This window comes from Paroedura picta, chromosome 1 (assembly GCF_049243985.1).
Source record: "Paroedura picta isolate Pp20150507F chromosome 1, Ppicta_v3.0, whole genome shotgun sequence".
Lineage (NCBI taxonomy): Eukaryota > Metazoa > Chordata > Lepidosauria > Squamata > Gekkonidae > Paroedura > Paroedura picta.
In genome coordinates, this window is record NC_135369.1 from 175393544 (window position 1) to 175411441 (window position 17898).

Genomic DNA, 17898 nt, shown 5'->3' on the forward strand with positions numbered 1-17898 from the left:
CCAGTGGAAACTCAACCCTTTGCAAATGCTTGCCTTGGACCCCCTCTCCGCTCGGGGAAGCAGGGAGCACGTAACGTTTCATGCGGCCAGAAATGAAGGAACGAAAAAAAAAATGACCTCATATGCTATGTGCAACTTAGACTAAGTCAACGGAGAGTGTAAATAACTTCAGTCCATTCATGCTCGGTGTTAATAACAAACCCTTAATGGGGGCAGCGGTCTCAAACAGAGCCGCTGCTGGTTGAGGAAGATGTTTCGGACAAATGCCCTTTTGTATATAGTACAATAGGGTTTCCAGGTGAGGGAGACGATAAAATCAGAGTCCAGTAGCACCTTTAAGACCAACAAAGATTTATCCAGGGCGTGAGGGTGATTGAGATGCATTCTCAGGCTGCAACAGAGTATGGGAGCTGTATTAAAGACCCAGCATTTTCATTCCGCCAAAATGCGGCATTATCCTCCAACAATGACAGTGTTTTCCATGCAGGAAGCACTTGTGTTGCCGCCCTGGCTGTGGTTACCGTGCCAAAGCCATCAGGCTTCTGTGTGGCAGCTTTCCTTGGATTTTCTCTGCCCTGTCTGCCCACAATTATTATTATTGTTATTGTTATTGTTGTTGTTGTTGTTATTGTTGTTGTTGTTGTTATTGTTATTGTTATTGTTATTGTTATTGTTAGATTTATTCCCCGCCACTCCCTTGCGGCTCGTGGTGGGTTACAACATCCTAAAATCCCCATTAAAACCCGATTAAAACAATAATAACATTCCCAGCATTACCAACATGGCAAGATCGGCAACTCAACTTCTCCCCCTCCCACTACTGGCGGGTGGAGAGGAGGTCCTGATGGTGTTTACTTCAGGTCCTAATCCCAAATCCCAGGGGGGGGGGGCATAGGTCTATATTGTCAGCCTTGGCCTCAACCATAAACCTGGCGGAAGATGGCCATTCCCCCCCACCCTTGGGGGCTTTTTCAATATTAAAAATATCAGCAATGGACATGTAATCATGACATTATACAACCTATCCGCTAGTTTATCTGAATTTACTTAATTTTTTTGAAATAAGTCTATAGCCTTTTTCATTGTGACGATATAAGGAGACATATTTTTTCCCAACGTATTTTTGGAAAACATATTTTTTCCTGCCAACAAAAGTGTGTTTAGTCAAGGCTATGGTCTTCCCAGTTGCAATGTATGGCTGTGAAGGTTGGAGCATAAGGAAGGCCGAGTGTCAAAGAATTGAGGCTTTTGAACTCTGGTGCTGGAGAAGACTCTTGTGAGTCTGCTTATTATGCGCCTGGACGGGCGATCTCAGATGGAAATATCCAGCTTAATTGGTGCAAATGCCTTTAGGGCAGGGGTAGTCAACCGGTGGTCCTCCAGAGGTTCATGGACTACAATTCCCACAAGCCCCTGCCAGCAAATGCTGGCAGGGGCTCATGGGAATTGTAGTCCATGAACCTCTGGAGGACCACAGGTTGACTACTCCTGCTTTAGGGTGTTTCACCCCCCAGCACACGAACCAGGATGGAATGTGGTCCATGCTGAAAAAGCCTTCAAAGCAGATAAGAAGAATTTAAGAGGGAGGGAGGAAAAAGTTTAAAAAATCACAGAGGAGCGGAGATGTAATGTCATTAATATATGTCTAGCTCCGGCTGGGTTGATGTGGTTTGCGTTGCAGGTTGAGCATTAAAAGAGAGAGAGAGAGAGAGAGAGAGAGAGAGAAATCCCTCTTTTCTGACCTCTTGGTCTCCCTTTTCCACCCACGGGGTGGCGGGTGGTGGTTAAAGAGAAAGAAAGAAGAGATCCAGCAGGGCTGGAGTTCAAATAGAAACAGACGTGCTTTGAAGGCATTGTGGCACACTTTTAAAAAAATTTAAAAAATATTTGTTCGCATGCATTAGAATTGCAATGGAACTCCATTGAGAGCCACCATGGTTGAGTGCGGTGACTTCTTATGTGGCAAGCCAGGTTTGATTCCTCGCTCCCCCACATGCAGCCAGCTGGGTGACCTTCGGCTCGCCACAGCACTGATAGCACTGTTTTCATAGAGCAGTAACATCAGGACTCTCTCAGCCTCGCCTCCCTCACAGGGTGTCTATTGTGGGGAGAGGAAAGGGAAGATGATTGTAAGCTGCTTTGAGACTCCTTCAGGTAGAGAAAAGCGGCATATAAGAACCAACTCTTTTTCAGTAATATCAGGGCTCTCTCAGCCTCACCTCCCTCACAGGGTGTCTCTCAGCCTCACCTCCCTCACAGGGTGTCTGTTGTGGGGAGAGGAAAGGGAAGGCGATTGTAAGTCGCTTTGAGACTCCTTCGGGTAGAGAAAAGCAGCATATAAGAACCAACTCTTTTTCAGTAATATCAGGGCTCTCTCAGCCTCACCTCCCTCACAGGGTGTCTGTTGTGGGGAGAGAAAGGGAAGGAGAATGTAAACTGCTTTGCCAAGAGTCTTATTGTCCAGATCAAACCAGGTCCCAAGTTTCCCAGATCATTCTCGTTGATCCCTTTGATCCTGGACATCCTGGATAAATCAACCTTTAGGGTCCACATCAAAGGGGGTATCTGCACCCTTTGTCCAAAGCCCACTTTTTGCCTACGGTGACTTTTATCACATACCTGTCCCAGAGAGAAGCGTATAAAATACCCTTCCTTGGGATCCTCAAACTGCTTCTCTGGTATCCAGCTGGATTGCCCAACTGGATGTGGGTATTTCCAGTCGCTTTGAATCCATTGCGTTCACTATTTCCTAGATAAGTAATTGTATAATTTTTGCGGACCCTCTTTGCCCTCCAAACCCTTGCCCTTCCGCATCTCATTTCCCCCCTGCCCCATGTGAAGTGTGATTGCTTAGTGTTTGTGTGTTTTATTTCTTAAATAAAGCTATAAACCTCATTTTAAACAGTATTTGTTGTCTGCCTTGGATTCCTGAAGGGCTTAATCACCTCGTAAACTGGGCAAAAGAGTTCCTAGCTAGTTTTCGCATTGCTGATTCCCCTAATTTTTGATCAGAGCATTTTGGTATAACAGAGCATTTCGCTTAACAGGGATGGCCAAACTGCAGATCTCCAGATGTCCCTGGAGTACAATTCCCATGAGCTCCTGGTAGAGGCTCATGGGAATTGTAGTCCATGGACATCTAGAGAGCCACGTGCTGGCAGGGGCTCATGGGAATTGTAGTACATGGACATTTAGAGCCACGTGCTGGCAGAGGCTCATGGGAATTGTAGCCCATGGACATCTAGAGAGCCACATGCCAGCATGGGCTCATGGGAATTGTAATCCATGGACATCCAGAGAGCCACATGCTGGCAGGGGCTCATGGGAATTGAAGCCCATGGACATCTGGGGAGTCAGTTTGGCCACCCCTGCTCCATGGCATTATCCTGTATTCTGTGGAGATAGCTTCCCTTCCGCAAACCCTGCTCTCCTGAGGCCCCACTCTCAGATCTCCAGGAATTTCCAGTCCTGAAGTTGTCAGTCCTAGGAGTGAGAGTTTGGTAAGGGAAACCCAACTCATTAAAAGAACAACATCTAGTTTGACCCTGAAACACGAGACAGTTGCTTCCACTCAAGAGTGTGCACTGGTCTGTCTGTAATCTAGCTCCAAATGAGGCCCTGCATACATTTCCATGGGGCGACTCCATAGCAGAGCATCTGCTTTGTACCCAGAGGCGACCCATCTCAGTCTTTGGGGATCTCCCGTTCAGAGGATTATGTAACTGGAAATGTGAGAGTTGTCTGCTCTGAAGCTCTTCCGCCAACCACAGTAGCCAGTTCTGACCTCAGTGGACGAATAGTCCGGCTCAGTTTGAGGCAGCTTTGTGAAAAGGTAAAGGTATCCCCTGTGCAAGCACTGGGTCATGTCTGACCCTTGGGGTGATGCTCTCTAGCGTTTTCTTGGCAGACTCAATACAGGGTGGTTTGCCATTCCCTTCCCCAGTCATTACCGTTTACCCCCCAGCAAGCTGGGTACTCATTTTACTGACCTCGTAAGGATGGAAGGCTGAGTCAACCTTGAGCCGGCTGCTGGGACCAAACTCCCAGCCTCATGGTCAGAGCTTCAGACAGCATTTCTGCTGCCTTACCACTCTGCGCCACAAGAGGCTCTCTAAGAGGCTCTCTAAGAGGCAGCTTTGTGAGTGTGAGACAAAATGGGCAAGGAGGAGATCATTATTGCTCATGCTTCTTTCTGTTAAGAACAGAAAAAAATGCTTTATTTGTTAATAGACTCCGGGAATTCACAGTGCAAGTTTGATATCGGTCCCCTGGAGAAGGACGCTGTGTGGAATTTATCCCCCAAATGCCTTTATAATCTTCACTGTCCTTGGCCACTCTTCCATGATTCCTTGCAGCCATTATTCCAAAAATTCAGCAAGCTTCCCCAGCCATTTTAGCACACTGGAGCACTTCTCTTGCTGTGTTGTTGCTATTGCCCTCTCCACTTCTTCTGCCTGTGGGCCTGTATTGAAGAAGTCCCAGATAGCTTTCTTGTAGGAGGCTTCTTCAGCTGTCCTGCATTCCACCAGCAGCATGCTAATAGTCATTCTACAGCTGTCCCATAACTTTTCCAACACGTCTACACTGTCTTTTAAGAACTGGATGTGAACGTGAGCGCAGTCTTCAAGGGAACTACTTATGTTGCTGGCACACATCTCCGGTACGTCGTAGAAGCTGAGAAGGTCTTCACCCAACGGCTCATCCAGGGGAATGTAAGCAGGTTGGTCCAGCCAACTATCTGTTTGATTGGTGTTTCTGTCTGAACATTCATCATGGGCTGGGATTTCTGTACCCAACCCATAGACATAAACTCTGGTATACGTTTCTTGGTATTCCTGGAGTTTCCCAAAGTTTACATTGAGCCATGCACTGAGATCCAGAGCATGTTTCTCCAGACTTTGAGCCTGATCATTCACCAGCGTGGTTAAAGCTCCCATGATCTCGTCCACCCAGTTCTGAATGTCTTCTAGGTGCTTATCCACCCAACAGCCTGCTGTGTTACTGAATTCCTGTAATAGCAGATCGATGGTCCTCAAGTGGTTCTCAAGTCTTTCTCCCACCACCTGCGCAACACAATGAAATGGGAACAAGCAGCAGTATTAATGATGGTGAGTATGTATATGCAATCTTATACATCTACTGTATTATAAAAGTAGCAGCTATTTAATCTGGGCAAAGGGGAAACAGCTACAGGTCACGGGTAGAACTTAAGGGTCCCTGGTTCAGTCCCTGCCATCTAATGCAGTAGGGATGGGAAAGACCTCTGCCTTGGAACCTAAAAAACCGCTGCTGTTGGGAGTAGATAGCAGTGGCCAAGGTGGACCAGGCCTTACCATGGATGGCCCAGGCTAGCAGATCTCATCAGATCTCAGAAGCTAAGCAGGATCAGCCCTAGTTGGTGTTTGGACCAAGTCCATGGTTCCTATGCAGAGGCAGGGAATGGGAAACCAACTCTAGATGTCTCTTCCCTTGAGAACCCTGCAGGGTTGCTATAAGTCAGCTGAAACTTGACCGCTCCCCACCACCAGATGGACCAATGGTCTGACTTGCTATAAGGCAGCTTCATGTTGCATAGCAAAGTTATTGCTGGATCTACAAAAGTGATTTCCTTATCAGTAGTATCTGAAGCTGCTCGTTTGACCTTACGGTTAAACACACCTATAATAGTGTGAGTTTCAGTTTAGATTCACAGCTTCCCTCTCTCAGCTTTTCTCGCTTGTCCATCCAACATTTCTGTTTGTGTATAGCAGCCTTTCTCTCGCAACTTTCTTACCGTTGAGAAACCCTTGAAACATTCTTCAGGCTTCAAAAAACCTCAGAGGTGATGGGATGGTGCAGAATATGGTTGGGGAGCAGAGCTGTGGACACACCCACTCAAGGCCCCTCCCCTTCCCACCCTCTCCAGGTTATCATTGGCCATTTTGGGAGGGAGGTGTGGGCCGGCATGACCATATATCACCCGATAAATGTTTAACACATTTTAAAAATATATTCAAAATTAATTAGGTCCCAACCTTTTCGGAAACCCTTCCAGGGAGGTCAAGAAATCCCAGGGTTTCATGTAACCCTGGTTGACAAAGCCTGGTGTAGAGGAACAGAGATTTTCTTGGTTGGGAGGCAAGGGTGTAAGAATGTGTTGTAGGGAACAATAAGGCGGCAATTATGCATTCTGTAGCCTTCTGTGATTTCCACACCCCCTCTATTTTAAAATCTCAAATAGCCCAGAATATGAGGGCCATTTCCGCACAGAGGGCCAAATTGTGTGATGTCTCTTGCCCGCAATTGCAAGATTGTAAATTGCGCTATTTTTCCCCTCCACAATTTAAGCCTTCCTGCCGCCACGTCTCGCCTCTTCCCCTCCTCACTAGTGGTGAAAAAAGCACAAGAGAGAGCAACACACTCTTTTACTCACTGCTCCTTGGCTTGTCAATCAATGGAGAAAACCAATCGGTGGTTTGTGGGTCTAGCACGTTTTAAAATTGAAATCTACTTGTGGCAATGCATATTTGTTGCTATGCATACGCATTACCATGGAAGGTAAAACACACACAAAAAAGCCCCAAACCCAAACACGTCCGGCCAGCAGAGGGCACGGCGAGGGAGGCAGATTCCCACCCCTGTGTCAGTTCAACCTCCATTAAGGTTCTCTCTGGTGGTTTTTAAATAAGTGCCTCTTTCCCTTCCTCCTTGTTTGTCAGATCCCCATCCCTTCTGCTCCTCTCTCCTCCCACAGCTGGTCCACCCACCTGCCGCTCAGCCATTCCCTTCCTCACCGGGCAGGAAATAGAGAGATGAGGATGGGAGCAAGGGCGGGACAAAGCTGCTGAGACTATCGTGCATTTCCCCCTCAATATTTTGCCTCCCTGGTCACTCATTGGTTGCTCACCCGTGTCTTGTGTGTTTTAGGGTGGCAAATCCACTTTCCTGGATTTACCGCATCACTTTCCTGGATTTACCACATTAAAAATGATGCAATCGCGAGCCACCTACTAGGCAGCCTCAGGAGGTTGGCAACATCATGTGGAGGGGCCTGAATATGCTGCCAACACTAGGAGGCTGTCCAGCTACATTTTGCATGTGCAGAAAGGCTCAAGGTCGGGGGTAAGTACAACCTGCTTAAGGCTTACCTCCTCTGATATTTTTTTCCGGTTCAGAATTGCCCTCTCCAAGTTTCTTTCTCACCTACCAGGAAAATGGAAGATGGTGCCTGTATATCCTCTGTTGCCCCCACTACAGGCCCTGCTAATTAATTTAAAAAGCAAGGCAAAACTACCTGGAGAATCTCACAACTGGTCCCATACATTATGTCTAGCTGAATCTAGCACTGTAATCCTGAAAAGTGTGCATAACTGGAGAACAGCCACTTGTCAACTCCCCTTCCTTTTGGCATTTCTTTTAAAATAGCATGTTTAAGACAGTGAAGGTCTATGTGGCTCAGAGACCACTACCAGGATGAAAATTTATAAAGCATTTATTGAAAAAGAAATTGTTCACAAGCAAGATTGAGCAAGGGATTCAAAGGAACAGAATAAAATGCAGTTCCTCTGTCCCTTCCACTATACATGCCCTATTTGTTGTTCAATATAAGACAGGCTCGTTAGCTTAGAAAGTCACAGATTTTTACAGCTGTTCCATTACCTTTGAGCCTCCTTCAGGTGTGCAGGCCAGCACATCACAATGGCTGTCTTCTCCAGACCTCAGTTAAGAGTTCTGTCTGCTTCAATGGAATCAGCATCAAAGAGCCTTGCTCCCATAACTTTTATTTTCTCTTAGGGCAGGCCAGGTCAAATAAACCTTTCCTGAAATCTCCAGGAATGTCTTTTGGAAGTCTTTCTTAATACCTCTAAATCTCTGTTCCTACTTGGGGGGGGGGGGGTAGGGGTTATTGGTCCATCTCATTGTCTCTAGCTAGACCTATTAGCATTTCTAAAAAGGTGGCTTATGTGAGATTGGAAAACAATTGAACTGATCTCCCCCTGCCTGTTATCTGCCCAGAGAGAATTAAAAAAAAAATCCAGAGTGACGGTTTTGTTCCGTTCAAACCTCCAAAGAAAAAATGCATTTTTCCCACATGGTCTGAAAACAAATGCTAAATTTATATCAGCAACTTAGAGTACCTGCATAGAGTGGTACAACGTGCAACTGTTACCATGAAGCTCTTTCCAGAAATCACAGCTTCTCCCTGTCTCCAGAAAACAAAAGTATATGTTAGCTGTTGCCCCATTGTGGTGTAGTAATGGCATTTGGTAATGGCATTTGGGAGAGCTGTTTGTCTAAACTAGGGACCCTAAAATTCACATTTAGGGGTAGAAATCCAACTGGGCTCAGTGAAAAAAAGATGTACATTTCATTTTTTTAAAACAATTGTTTTAATTCTGAAGATGGCACAGTCTACAGCAGGGGTAGTCAAACTGCGGCCTTCCAGATGTCCATGGACTACAATTCCCAGGAGCCCCTGCCAGCGAATGCTGGCAGGGGCTCCTGGGAATTGTAGTCCATGGAAATCTGGAGAGCCGCAGTTTGACTACCCCTGGTCTACAACTTGATCCTTAACAATTGGATAGTGGTGGTTAGACAGATGAAAACCTTGGTCATTTCAGAGCAGGGTGATTTTTCCCCCCAGGTCAAAAATGTCAATGTGAGTTGAAACTCTAGAATGCGGTGTAGGCTGCTGTATAAAGAACACATGTGGGTGGTGGTCTCATCCTTTGGTCAAACTGTGGCTCCTTAGATATCCATGGACTACAATTCCCGTGAGCCCCTGCCAACAGGTTGGCCACCCCTCTTTTAAAGGTAAAGGTATCCCCTGTGCAAGCACCGGGTCATGTCTGACCCTTGGGGTGACGCCCTCTAGCGTTTTCATGGCAGACTCAATACGGGGTGGTTTGCCAGTGCCTTCCCCAGTCATTACCGTTTACCCCCCAGCAAGCTGGGTACTCATTTTACCGACCTCGGAAGGATGGAAGGCTGAGTCAACCTTGAGCCGGCTGCTGGGATTGAACTCCCAGCCTCATGGACAAAGCTTTCAGGCGGCTGCCTTACCACTCTGCGCCACAAGAGGCTCATACCCCTCTTTTAGTCAAACCAATTAACAGGTGGGGAATAAGCCAGTCCCTTCCTCCGTCCTTGCATTCCATTTGCTCTGCACACACACTCTAAACACGCATCCACAGGGAGCTGTGCTCATGGCAAGAGAGTAGGGAAATGACTCCTCACCTCACATGCTGACTGAATGGGAAAATGATTCTTCACCTCACACAGGTAGGCGATGGCTTGGTGATGCGGGCTCTGGGATCTTCTAACCCCAGAAGATCTCTTCATCTCACCTGGAGATGGGCAACCTTGTCCCCATCCTGCTCCCAAGTAAAACAGGGTAGTGCGTAGAGACCATTTTATTGTACCAGGCACAGAGTAGATGTGCAAAGGGGGAAAAAAAAACAATCTCTGTCCAGTGGCTAAGCAGTGATTCATCACTGGGTGATACTCTGTGTGGATGTTTGTGTTATAAACTCAGTGAGCAGAGCTGCATAGCCAGCTTCTCTTGTCAGCAATGTAATTCACTGTGTTCATTTTTGAGTCTGCTTTAAATTGTTGTGTGTTTGGTGTTTGGCAGAAGCCACCAGATCTGTAAACATAGCAAGCAAAGGCCCTTAGCACATGCAGCTGTCAAGACGCATTCGGGCCTCTGTCCATTGGCATAAACAGCTCCGTTTCATCACGCAGAGCTCAAAAAAGCAAGCTTCTCTGCATAGGCGAGTCCTGTGAATTTTAATAAGGGCTCGGGTCTGTGTAAAAGAGTCTCTCCTTTTTTTGTATCACACTGGAGCTGCCCAAATAGCCTGGACCAGCCTGAGCTTGCCAGAGCTTTTAAGCTAAGCAGTCTTGGCTGTGGTCATTACTTGGATGGGAGACCACCAAGGAAGATGAGGCCCACTATGTTCTGCTCTGCTCTTGTCTTGAAAATCCCATGAGGGGCAACTTCATGACACCTCCATTAGTTGGCTGTAACTTGATGGCTACACCAGGGCAGTGTAGAAGTTAAGAATGTGAGCAATTATCTGGGAGACCCAGGTATGAATCCCCTCTTGTCCCATGGAAGCTTGCTGGGTAGGGATGCCAGTCCCCAGGTGGGACTTAGGGATCCCCTGGAATTAGCCCATCTCCAGGCAACAGAGGTCAGTTCCCCTGGAGAAAAAGGCTGCTTTGGAGGGTGGACTTTGTGTCGGGATGCTAATTTCCAGGTGGGACTTGGGGATCACCTGGAATTACAGCTCATCTCCAGGCAACAGAGGTCAGTTCCCCTGGAGAAAATGGCTGCTTTGGAGGGTGGACTCCAGAGCATTAGACTCCACTGTGGTCTCCCCACCCCAAATCCTGCCAACTCCTGGCTCCACCCCCAAAGTCTCCAGGTATTTCCCAACCCAGATCCAGCAACCCCTATCCCTGAGGAACCCTTGGGCTAGTCACACTCCCTCAGCCTCACTTACCTCCCAGGGCTGAGGAGCAAATGGAGAAGAGGAGAACCACACAAGGTGCTTTGGGTTCCCCTTGTGGAGAAAAGCAGGAATTAAATCAGTGGCTTTGGGTGTCCTGTGCAATAAACTAAATTTGAAAAAACAGCCAAGGTGGTCAAGAACCTTCTGGGGTCAACCATCCTAACATTTAATGTCCCTCCAAAAATGCCAGCTCATTGTCATTGTCATTTATTATTTATGAATTAGGGGGGAATACCTGGAAATTTGTTTTGGGTGGGGGTGGAGCCTGAAGTTTAGGGAAGGGGGGATTTCAGCAGGGTACAAGGTCATACAATCCACCTTCCAAAGGGCCATTTTCTTTAGGGGAACTGATCTCGGTTGCCTGGAGTCCAGCCGGAATGGCAGGAGAACTCCAGCCACTGCCTGGAGGTTGGCAACCTCAGAACTCAGCAAATTGCTGCATGTAGAAGAGATGCCATGTCATTCCCTACTGTAAAAGAATCCATTGGCTGTGAATAGTTCCATCACCCAGTGCCTGCTCTGATTCCCCAGACATGGCAAAACACGGAGGGACTTTGTAAAACAAATCTATTACTTGGCATAAATAAATAAATCTATTGCCTGACATTTTCCTCTTTTGGTTTTGCGACATATTGCAGGGCGCAGCCAATTTTCTTTCTTTCTTTATACCATTCAGGTATAAAGTGTGTGTGTGTGCAAATAATATCAACATCTGGTGCAGTATTTATAGACATATGGCCACCAAAGTGGAACAGTGGGCATTAAAGTTGTTGTTATTATTATTTCTTAACATTTAACTTCATAAGCTAGAGGGGACTGAGGCGGTGGACAACGTAGATTCGACAATACGCTTAAAAAAATAAATAGTTTAAAAATCAGTTCTAAAATCCTAAGAATTCCACCCGGAGATGTAGAATCAGAACCCAATTAGATGTTGACTATTTTTCTGGTCAAGTCCCTCTTGATCACCAGTGGGAGATGAGGGTTTAGGATTGTCAAATTTAGGTTGGGAAATTCTGGGAGATTTGGGGATTAAGCGTCAGTGGGGTACAATGCCGTAGAGTCCACCGTCCAGAGGATCAATTGTCTCCAGGGAAACTGTAGTCTGGAGATGTGCTGTAAATCTGGGGTTCTCCAGATCCCATCTGGGGACTGGCATCTGTAGGGGGCCATAGAGGTGGGAACAGCTTTTGATTATATCAGGCATCATGCAGTTTGAGTGATAGCCCCATTCCAAAAAACACCTTGTCCAAAGCAAGGTGCGACAGACATTCTGTACTGAATCTTTAAGGGCTTGGCTCTGGAAGAGAAAAGACGTTTCCGAGCCGAACGGAGGGACACAACTGAAAGCCCTTTTGCAGCTTAGGTTCTCACGCAGACTCTTTGCTGCTTGGAAACCGAAAGCCTCCTCCAAACACTTGGTACCGAGGTCAGGAGGGTTGGCTGGGTTGCAGTTCAGGAATGTGGCTTACCAGGAATGAACATGATCCAGTGCAGGGCCAGAAGTCGTGCCAGCAGCTTTGTAAACATGAGTGCGCCTGTAAGAGAGAATCGGAGAGCATTCTGTGTGTAGGTAAACCAGGCCCCCAGTCTTGCTGGGATGGCTGAATATTATACCACAATCACTTTTAGATGCCCCAAACAGCTCTTTCCAGCAGAAACACCTGTGGCTTGCAAGTTTGGAGGCACTGTAGCCCTTGCCCCATCCGCTGAGCTTCTATAGAGAGAGTGAAGATGGGGATATATGCACAAAGAGGAGTTGGTGGAATTCTTTTTCTCCTGCAAGGGTGACCTTGGCTTCCCTCCGTCTAAACTCTCCCTAGAAGCTAAAGGAGGGCTGTTGTAATTTGGTCGCATCTTGTGGAGACAAAAACTTCCAGAAAACACAACAATGGTAGGAAAAGTGGAAGGTGACAGAGGGAAAAAAACAGTATGAAATGGAAGGAAGCCCTGGCCTCCAGCATGCAAGATCAGAACAAGGCTGTTAAGGAGAGGACCTTTTGGAGTTCATTAATTCAGAGCCTCTTGTGGCGCAGGGTGGTAAGGCAGCAGACATGCAGTCTGAAAGCTCTGCCCATGAGGCTGGGAGTTCAATCCCAGCAGCCGGCTCAAGGTTGACTCAGCCTTCCATCCTTCCGAGGTCAGTAAAATGAGTACCCAGCTTGCTGCTGGGGTATAAATGGTAATGACTGGGGAAGGCACTGGCAAACCACCCCGTATTGAGTCTGCCATGAAAACGCTGGAGGGCGTCACCCCAGGGGGCAGACATGACCCGATGTTCGCGCAGGGGATACCTTTACCTTTACCTAATTCAGAGTCATCACCATATCTTGAAACCAACTTGACAGCACTTAACTAGGGTAAGGTGACCAGGGTGTAAACTGCACAGAGCTTTTATTCCAATCCCAGGTTGATTCAGTCCTTGCCCTCTACACTGGTGGTCCCCAACCACGGCCCGGTGCCGGGCCGTGGCTCCCTCTCCCTGCCCCCCCCCCGTAAGAAACTTCGCAGGCTGCAAGCAAAGCGGCCAATCAGCTTGCGGCCTGGCAAACTTCTTTTTGTGAGAGGGGGGGAGAGGGAAGCAGGGCCACGCATGCGCGTTTGTGCCATGCAGGTTTGTGCCATGCACGGCAGCAAATGTGCATGTGCAGCACTCCCACCCATGCACGCATGCGTGGGAGTGCTGTGCATACGCGGCATGCCTGGCCGGGTGATCGCTTTCCCTGCTGCTGCCAGTCTGCAGCCTGAAGATGCGATTTCCGTTTGGATTTTGGGCGGTTTAAATTTTGCTTCTGCAGCAAGAAGGATTGATCCGGAGTGACCCTACCTTTATTGTGCAATATCTTGGAGTGCTTTTAATGCTCAGTATTTTTCAAATCTGGATTGGGAAACCAAGCTCCATGGTAGAGAACCTCTGATAGGCCACACCTGGTCATGTGACAAGCTTGCCTTAAAGGAGAAGCCCCTAATTTCTCAACTTCTGTGGGTCCTGGATTTTTCCTCCCTCCTCTGCCTTTTTCGATCTTCAACCCCTCCCCTCCAAGAAAAGAAAGAGGCTCCCTGCCTGGCTCCTCTCCCACCCCCTTCAAGAAAAGAAGGAAAGAGGCTTGGCTCCCCCCCCCCCCCTTCTGAACTACCCTAACCACATGCAGAAGACTTTCCTGTTTCAATGGGGGGGGGGAGAGGAAGACCCGAGTTCAAAGCGATCTGACTTCAACAGGATTGACAATGGAATAAAGAAAGTAAGTGCAGACTCTGCCCAGATTTTAACATTGGTAAAGTGGGACACCATTGACTTGATATAAAAATGTGGTCTATATGGAGCAACAAAATTTTTCATAGAACGCTTAGAACACAAAAATGGTATTGTAATATATATATATTTTATTTCAACATGAGTACAATTTGTCAGGTGCCCCCAGATGTCCCTCCAAAAGTGGGACAATCTGGTCACCTTAACCTAGGGTTGCCAGGGATCACTGACCTTTTGGATGTGTAGAGCAGGGGTAGTCAAACTGCAGCCCTCCAGATGTCCAATTCCCATGAGCTGGCAGGGGCTCATGGGAATTGTAGTCCATGGACATCTAGAGGGTCGCAGTTTGACTACCCCTGGTATAGAGGGTAGTGTTCTTTGCAGGGGAGGTGGGGGTGACAGCAGCTGGCACACATATCCACACACAAACACACATGCATTGGGGAGGTCGACAGCGTTGGAAGGCAACCAGCAAGTTATTTGGAACAGGCCTACTTTATAGGGCTGCTTGTTGCAGACTGCAAGGTCCTGTTCATGTGCTCAGCAGAGATATTTGGTGGCCGTCGAACAGAAGCTGCAGTAGATGCCAAAAGGCAAGCCTGGGCTTGTTCCATCTCTAAGTCATTAGAGCCTTTTGTTTCAAATGGGAACGCCCTTTTCCCTCTTGGAACAGGAAAAGAAGGAGAGGGGGCTTGGTTCCCAGTCACTCTCTGCTTTTGCCTGTCTGTACAATAAAATCAGAGTCCAGTAGCACCTTTAAGACCAACAAAGATTTATTCAGGGCGTGAGTGCTTGCACTCGAAAGCTCGCACCTTGAATAAATCTTTGTTGGTCTTAAAGGTGCTACTGGACTCCGATTTTATTGTGTTAGAGGCAGGCTCTGGTTATTCTCCATTTTGTAGCAGCATGTAAGAACTGTTTTGCTCTGTAACCTGCTTAGGTTTTGTGGAGCCCTGATTAGCAAGGCTGGCCCATCAGTGAGCATGATATATTTGTGTAGCAAGTGAACTTTATTTCTTAAGTCTCTCTTGTTGTTCCTGTGCCTCATTGAATCTATGCCTCACGGATCCAAGGTAAAGCGTTTCCTGCACTCTCTCAAGGTGTGCAGAGTGGAACCTTATGCAATGGGGGAAAAGGGCAATCCTCCTTTCTATATTTTGGTGATTTTTGCCAGCATTTCCAGGTGGGTTTGTAATGTCTGGGCAAGTGCAGAAGTTATTGGGGACCACAGCCAGATCCAGAACAGATTTTGGTTGCAGAGGGTAGGATCTGGTGTGGGCATCTATCCCTCTCCCCAAACACTGGGGAAATAAATAGTATTTGTTTTTGTTTTCCACGACAACACATGATAGCAGAGGATGGTTTCGATCCATCAAGTTCTGACCTCCCCCCTGCAAGAAACTTAGTACCAGCGTGGTGTAGTGGTTAAAGGGCAGTATACTCTAATCCAGGGGTAGTCAAACTGCGGCCCTCCAGATGTCCATGGACTACAATTCCCAAGAGCCCCCTGCCAGCGAATGCTGCTCTAACCCCTGCTCTAATCTAAGGTGATCAGATTGTCTGGGGGTACCTGGCAAATTGTACTTATGACATAAGTACATAAGACATAAGTCTTATGTTGAAATGAAATATATATATATATATTACAATACTATTTTTGCGTTCTATGAAAGTTTTTGTTGCTCCATATGTCCTGCTTTACCAATGTTAAAATCTGGTCACTTTACTCTAATATGGGGTGCTGGGTTTGATTTCCCACTCCTTCACAAGGAGCCAGCTGGGTGATCTTGGGCTACTCACAGTCCTGATAGAGCTGTTCTGACTGAGCAGTCCTGTCAGAAGCTCTCGCAGCCTAACCTAACTCACAGGGTGCCTGTTGTGGGAAGAGAAAGGAAGGCTATTGTAAGACACTATCAGATAGTGAAAAGTGGAGTATAAAAAACCAGTTCTTCATCTTTGAGGCCAACAGGATTTTCACTGAGAGTCAAAGATATCTGGTATCTGACAAATGGAGCTTTTTTGACTCTTAAAATCTTCTTGATCTCCAAGATGCTACTAATTTGAATCCATAAATACCATTTAGGTTGGGAGTGGCCAAACTGTGGCCCGCCAGATGTCCATGGACTAGAATGGTCATGGGAATTGTAGTCCATGGACATCTGGAGAGCCACCGTTTGACCACCCCTAATTTAGATGAACATTTGGATGTCCTTGCATTTATCACGGGTTAATTTCAAACAGTCTACATCGTTTTTGCCGATAACCATAGATGTTACTTCCTATGGCCTACCCGCACAACTGGAGTTGTATTCTTTGTTGAATGAGTTTAAGCTCTGTTTGGAATACTGAATAATGGTCCCCCTTTCTCTCTCATTAAAAAATAATCCATCTAATGAGTCAATTGGGTAAAGGTATCCCCTGTGCAAGCACCGGGTCATGTCTGACCCTTGGGGTGACACCCTCTAGCATGGCAGACTCAATACGGGGTGGTTTGCCAGTGCCTTCCCCAGTCATTACCGTTTACCCCCCCCCCCCCCAGCAAGCTGGGTACTCATTTTACTGACCTCGGAAGGATGGAAGGCTGAGTCAACCTTGAGCCGGCTGCTGGGATTGAACTCCCAGCCTCATAATCAGAGTTTCAGACAGCATGTCTGCTGCCTTACCACTCTGCGCCACAAGAGGCTCTTCAATTGGGTACGTCCTTCAAATATTAAGTATACCATGGTTGATATTTGGTATCCTAATTTACTATTGAGGTCGGTCCTCCAAATTATCCTTACCTGTTTGTTAAAGATTTTTAACCAATGATCTTAGAAATCATATTCTCCTCTCTCTTGGTAACACAAGCTATGTACACCATACATAAAAGGTGATATGCTCAGCCTCCCTTGCAGATCCCTTCCCTGTATCTCTAACCCTTGGAGGACATCCCCATGACAACCATCGATGTTATAAAGGCCATTGTCATCAAGAGGCGGGAAAGGTAAATGAAAGGTACAGAAATCACAATTAGCAGGATGTCACAACTAACCTACAGGGTGTTGCACATTCGGACCAAGATATTCTGCTTGCCAGTCACAGTCCTGATTTTGACCAAAGAATCAGCCCCACCTGTTTCACAGGGTGTCTCTTGTGGGGAGAGGAAGAAGAAGAAGAAGAAGAAGAAGAGTTGCTTCTTATATGCCACTTCTCTACCTGAAGGAGTCTCAAAGCGGCTTACAGTTGCCTTCCCTTTCCTCTCCCCACAACAGACACCCTGTGAGGGAGGTGAGGCTGAAAGAGCCCTGAGATTTCTCGGCCAGACCAGCTTTATCAGTGCCGTGGCGAGCCCAAGGTCAGCCAGCTGGTTGCATTTGGGGGAGCAGGGAATCAAACCCGGCTCGCCAGATTAGACGTTCGTACCTCTAACCACTACACCAAGCTGGCTCTCTTGCTGAGACTCTGTCTTGGGACTCCTCCTGGTAATGAAAAGCAACATATAAGAACTCTTCTTCTTTGGGATTCTGTGTCTCTATTCTGTTGTGTCTTCAAGGCAGAATGATGTGACCCAATTGAGAAAGGCTTACTCTGATGGAGTTTCTTTGTTGAAGGAAATCTCTCTTTTTGTCAGAGGAAAACTTGGAAGGATTTATAGGATCCTAGTTGGGAAGAAGAGCTGTTTTATTTTAGCCTGATTTTCATGGCCCGAAGGAGTCTCAAAACAGCTTACAATCACCTTCCCTTGCTCTCCTCACAACAGACACCCTGCGAGGCAGAAGAGTTGGTTTTTGATACCCTGCTTTTATAAAAAAAACAATTCTTGTTGTACAAAACTGTTGCAATTTGCAAGATCTGCAGTGTGCATGATTCAGCAGAATATAAAGAATATCCTGCTCTAGACCTCTGTTGTAGCTCCTGGCTCGTGCAACATCCTCCCCAAAGTAGGATTGTCACCTCTGAGTTGGGAAATGCCTGGAGTCTTTGGGGGTGGGAGTTGGTGGGATTTGGGCCATGTTGTCTAATACTAAAGAGCCCTCCCTCCAGAGCAGCCATTTTCTCCAGGGGAAATGAGCTCCTTAGTCTGAAGATTCCTGTAATTCCAGGGGATCCCCAGATCCCACCTGGGGATGAGCATCCCTACCCAAAGGCATGGGCCTGATAGGAAGGGGT

At 47.0% G+C, this 17898-nt stretch overlaps 1 protein-coding gene across 1 annotated transcript; it reads right to left on the minus strand.

The window, feature by feature from the left end:
- Positions 1-4173: 4173 nt before the first annotated feature.
- Positions 4174-16677, minus strand: LOC143820996 (uncharacterized). The gene is made up of 4 exons (XM_077304547.1): positions 16530-16677; positions 11969-12034; positions 8118-8182; positions 4174-5063 (listed from the first exon to the last, which is right to left on the minus strand). The coding sequence occupies exons 2-4, from the start codon at positions 12024-12026 to the stop codon at positions 4359-4361; spliced, it is 828 nt and encodes a 275-aa protein (XP_077160662.1). The 5' UTR covers positions 12027-12034; positions 16530-16677; the 3' UTR covers positions 4174-4358.
- Between the last annotated feature and the right edge of the window lie 1221 nt (positions 16678-17898).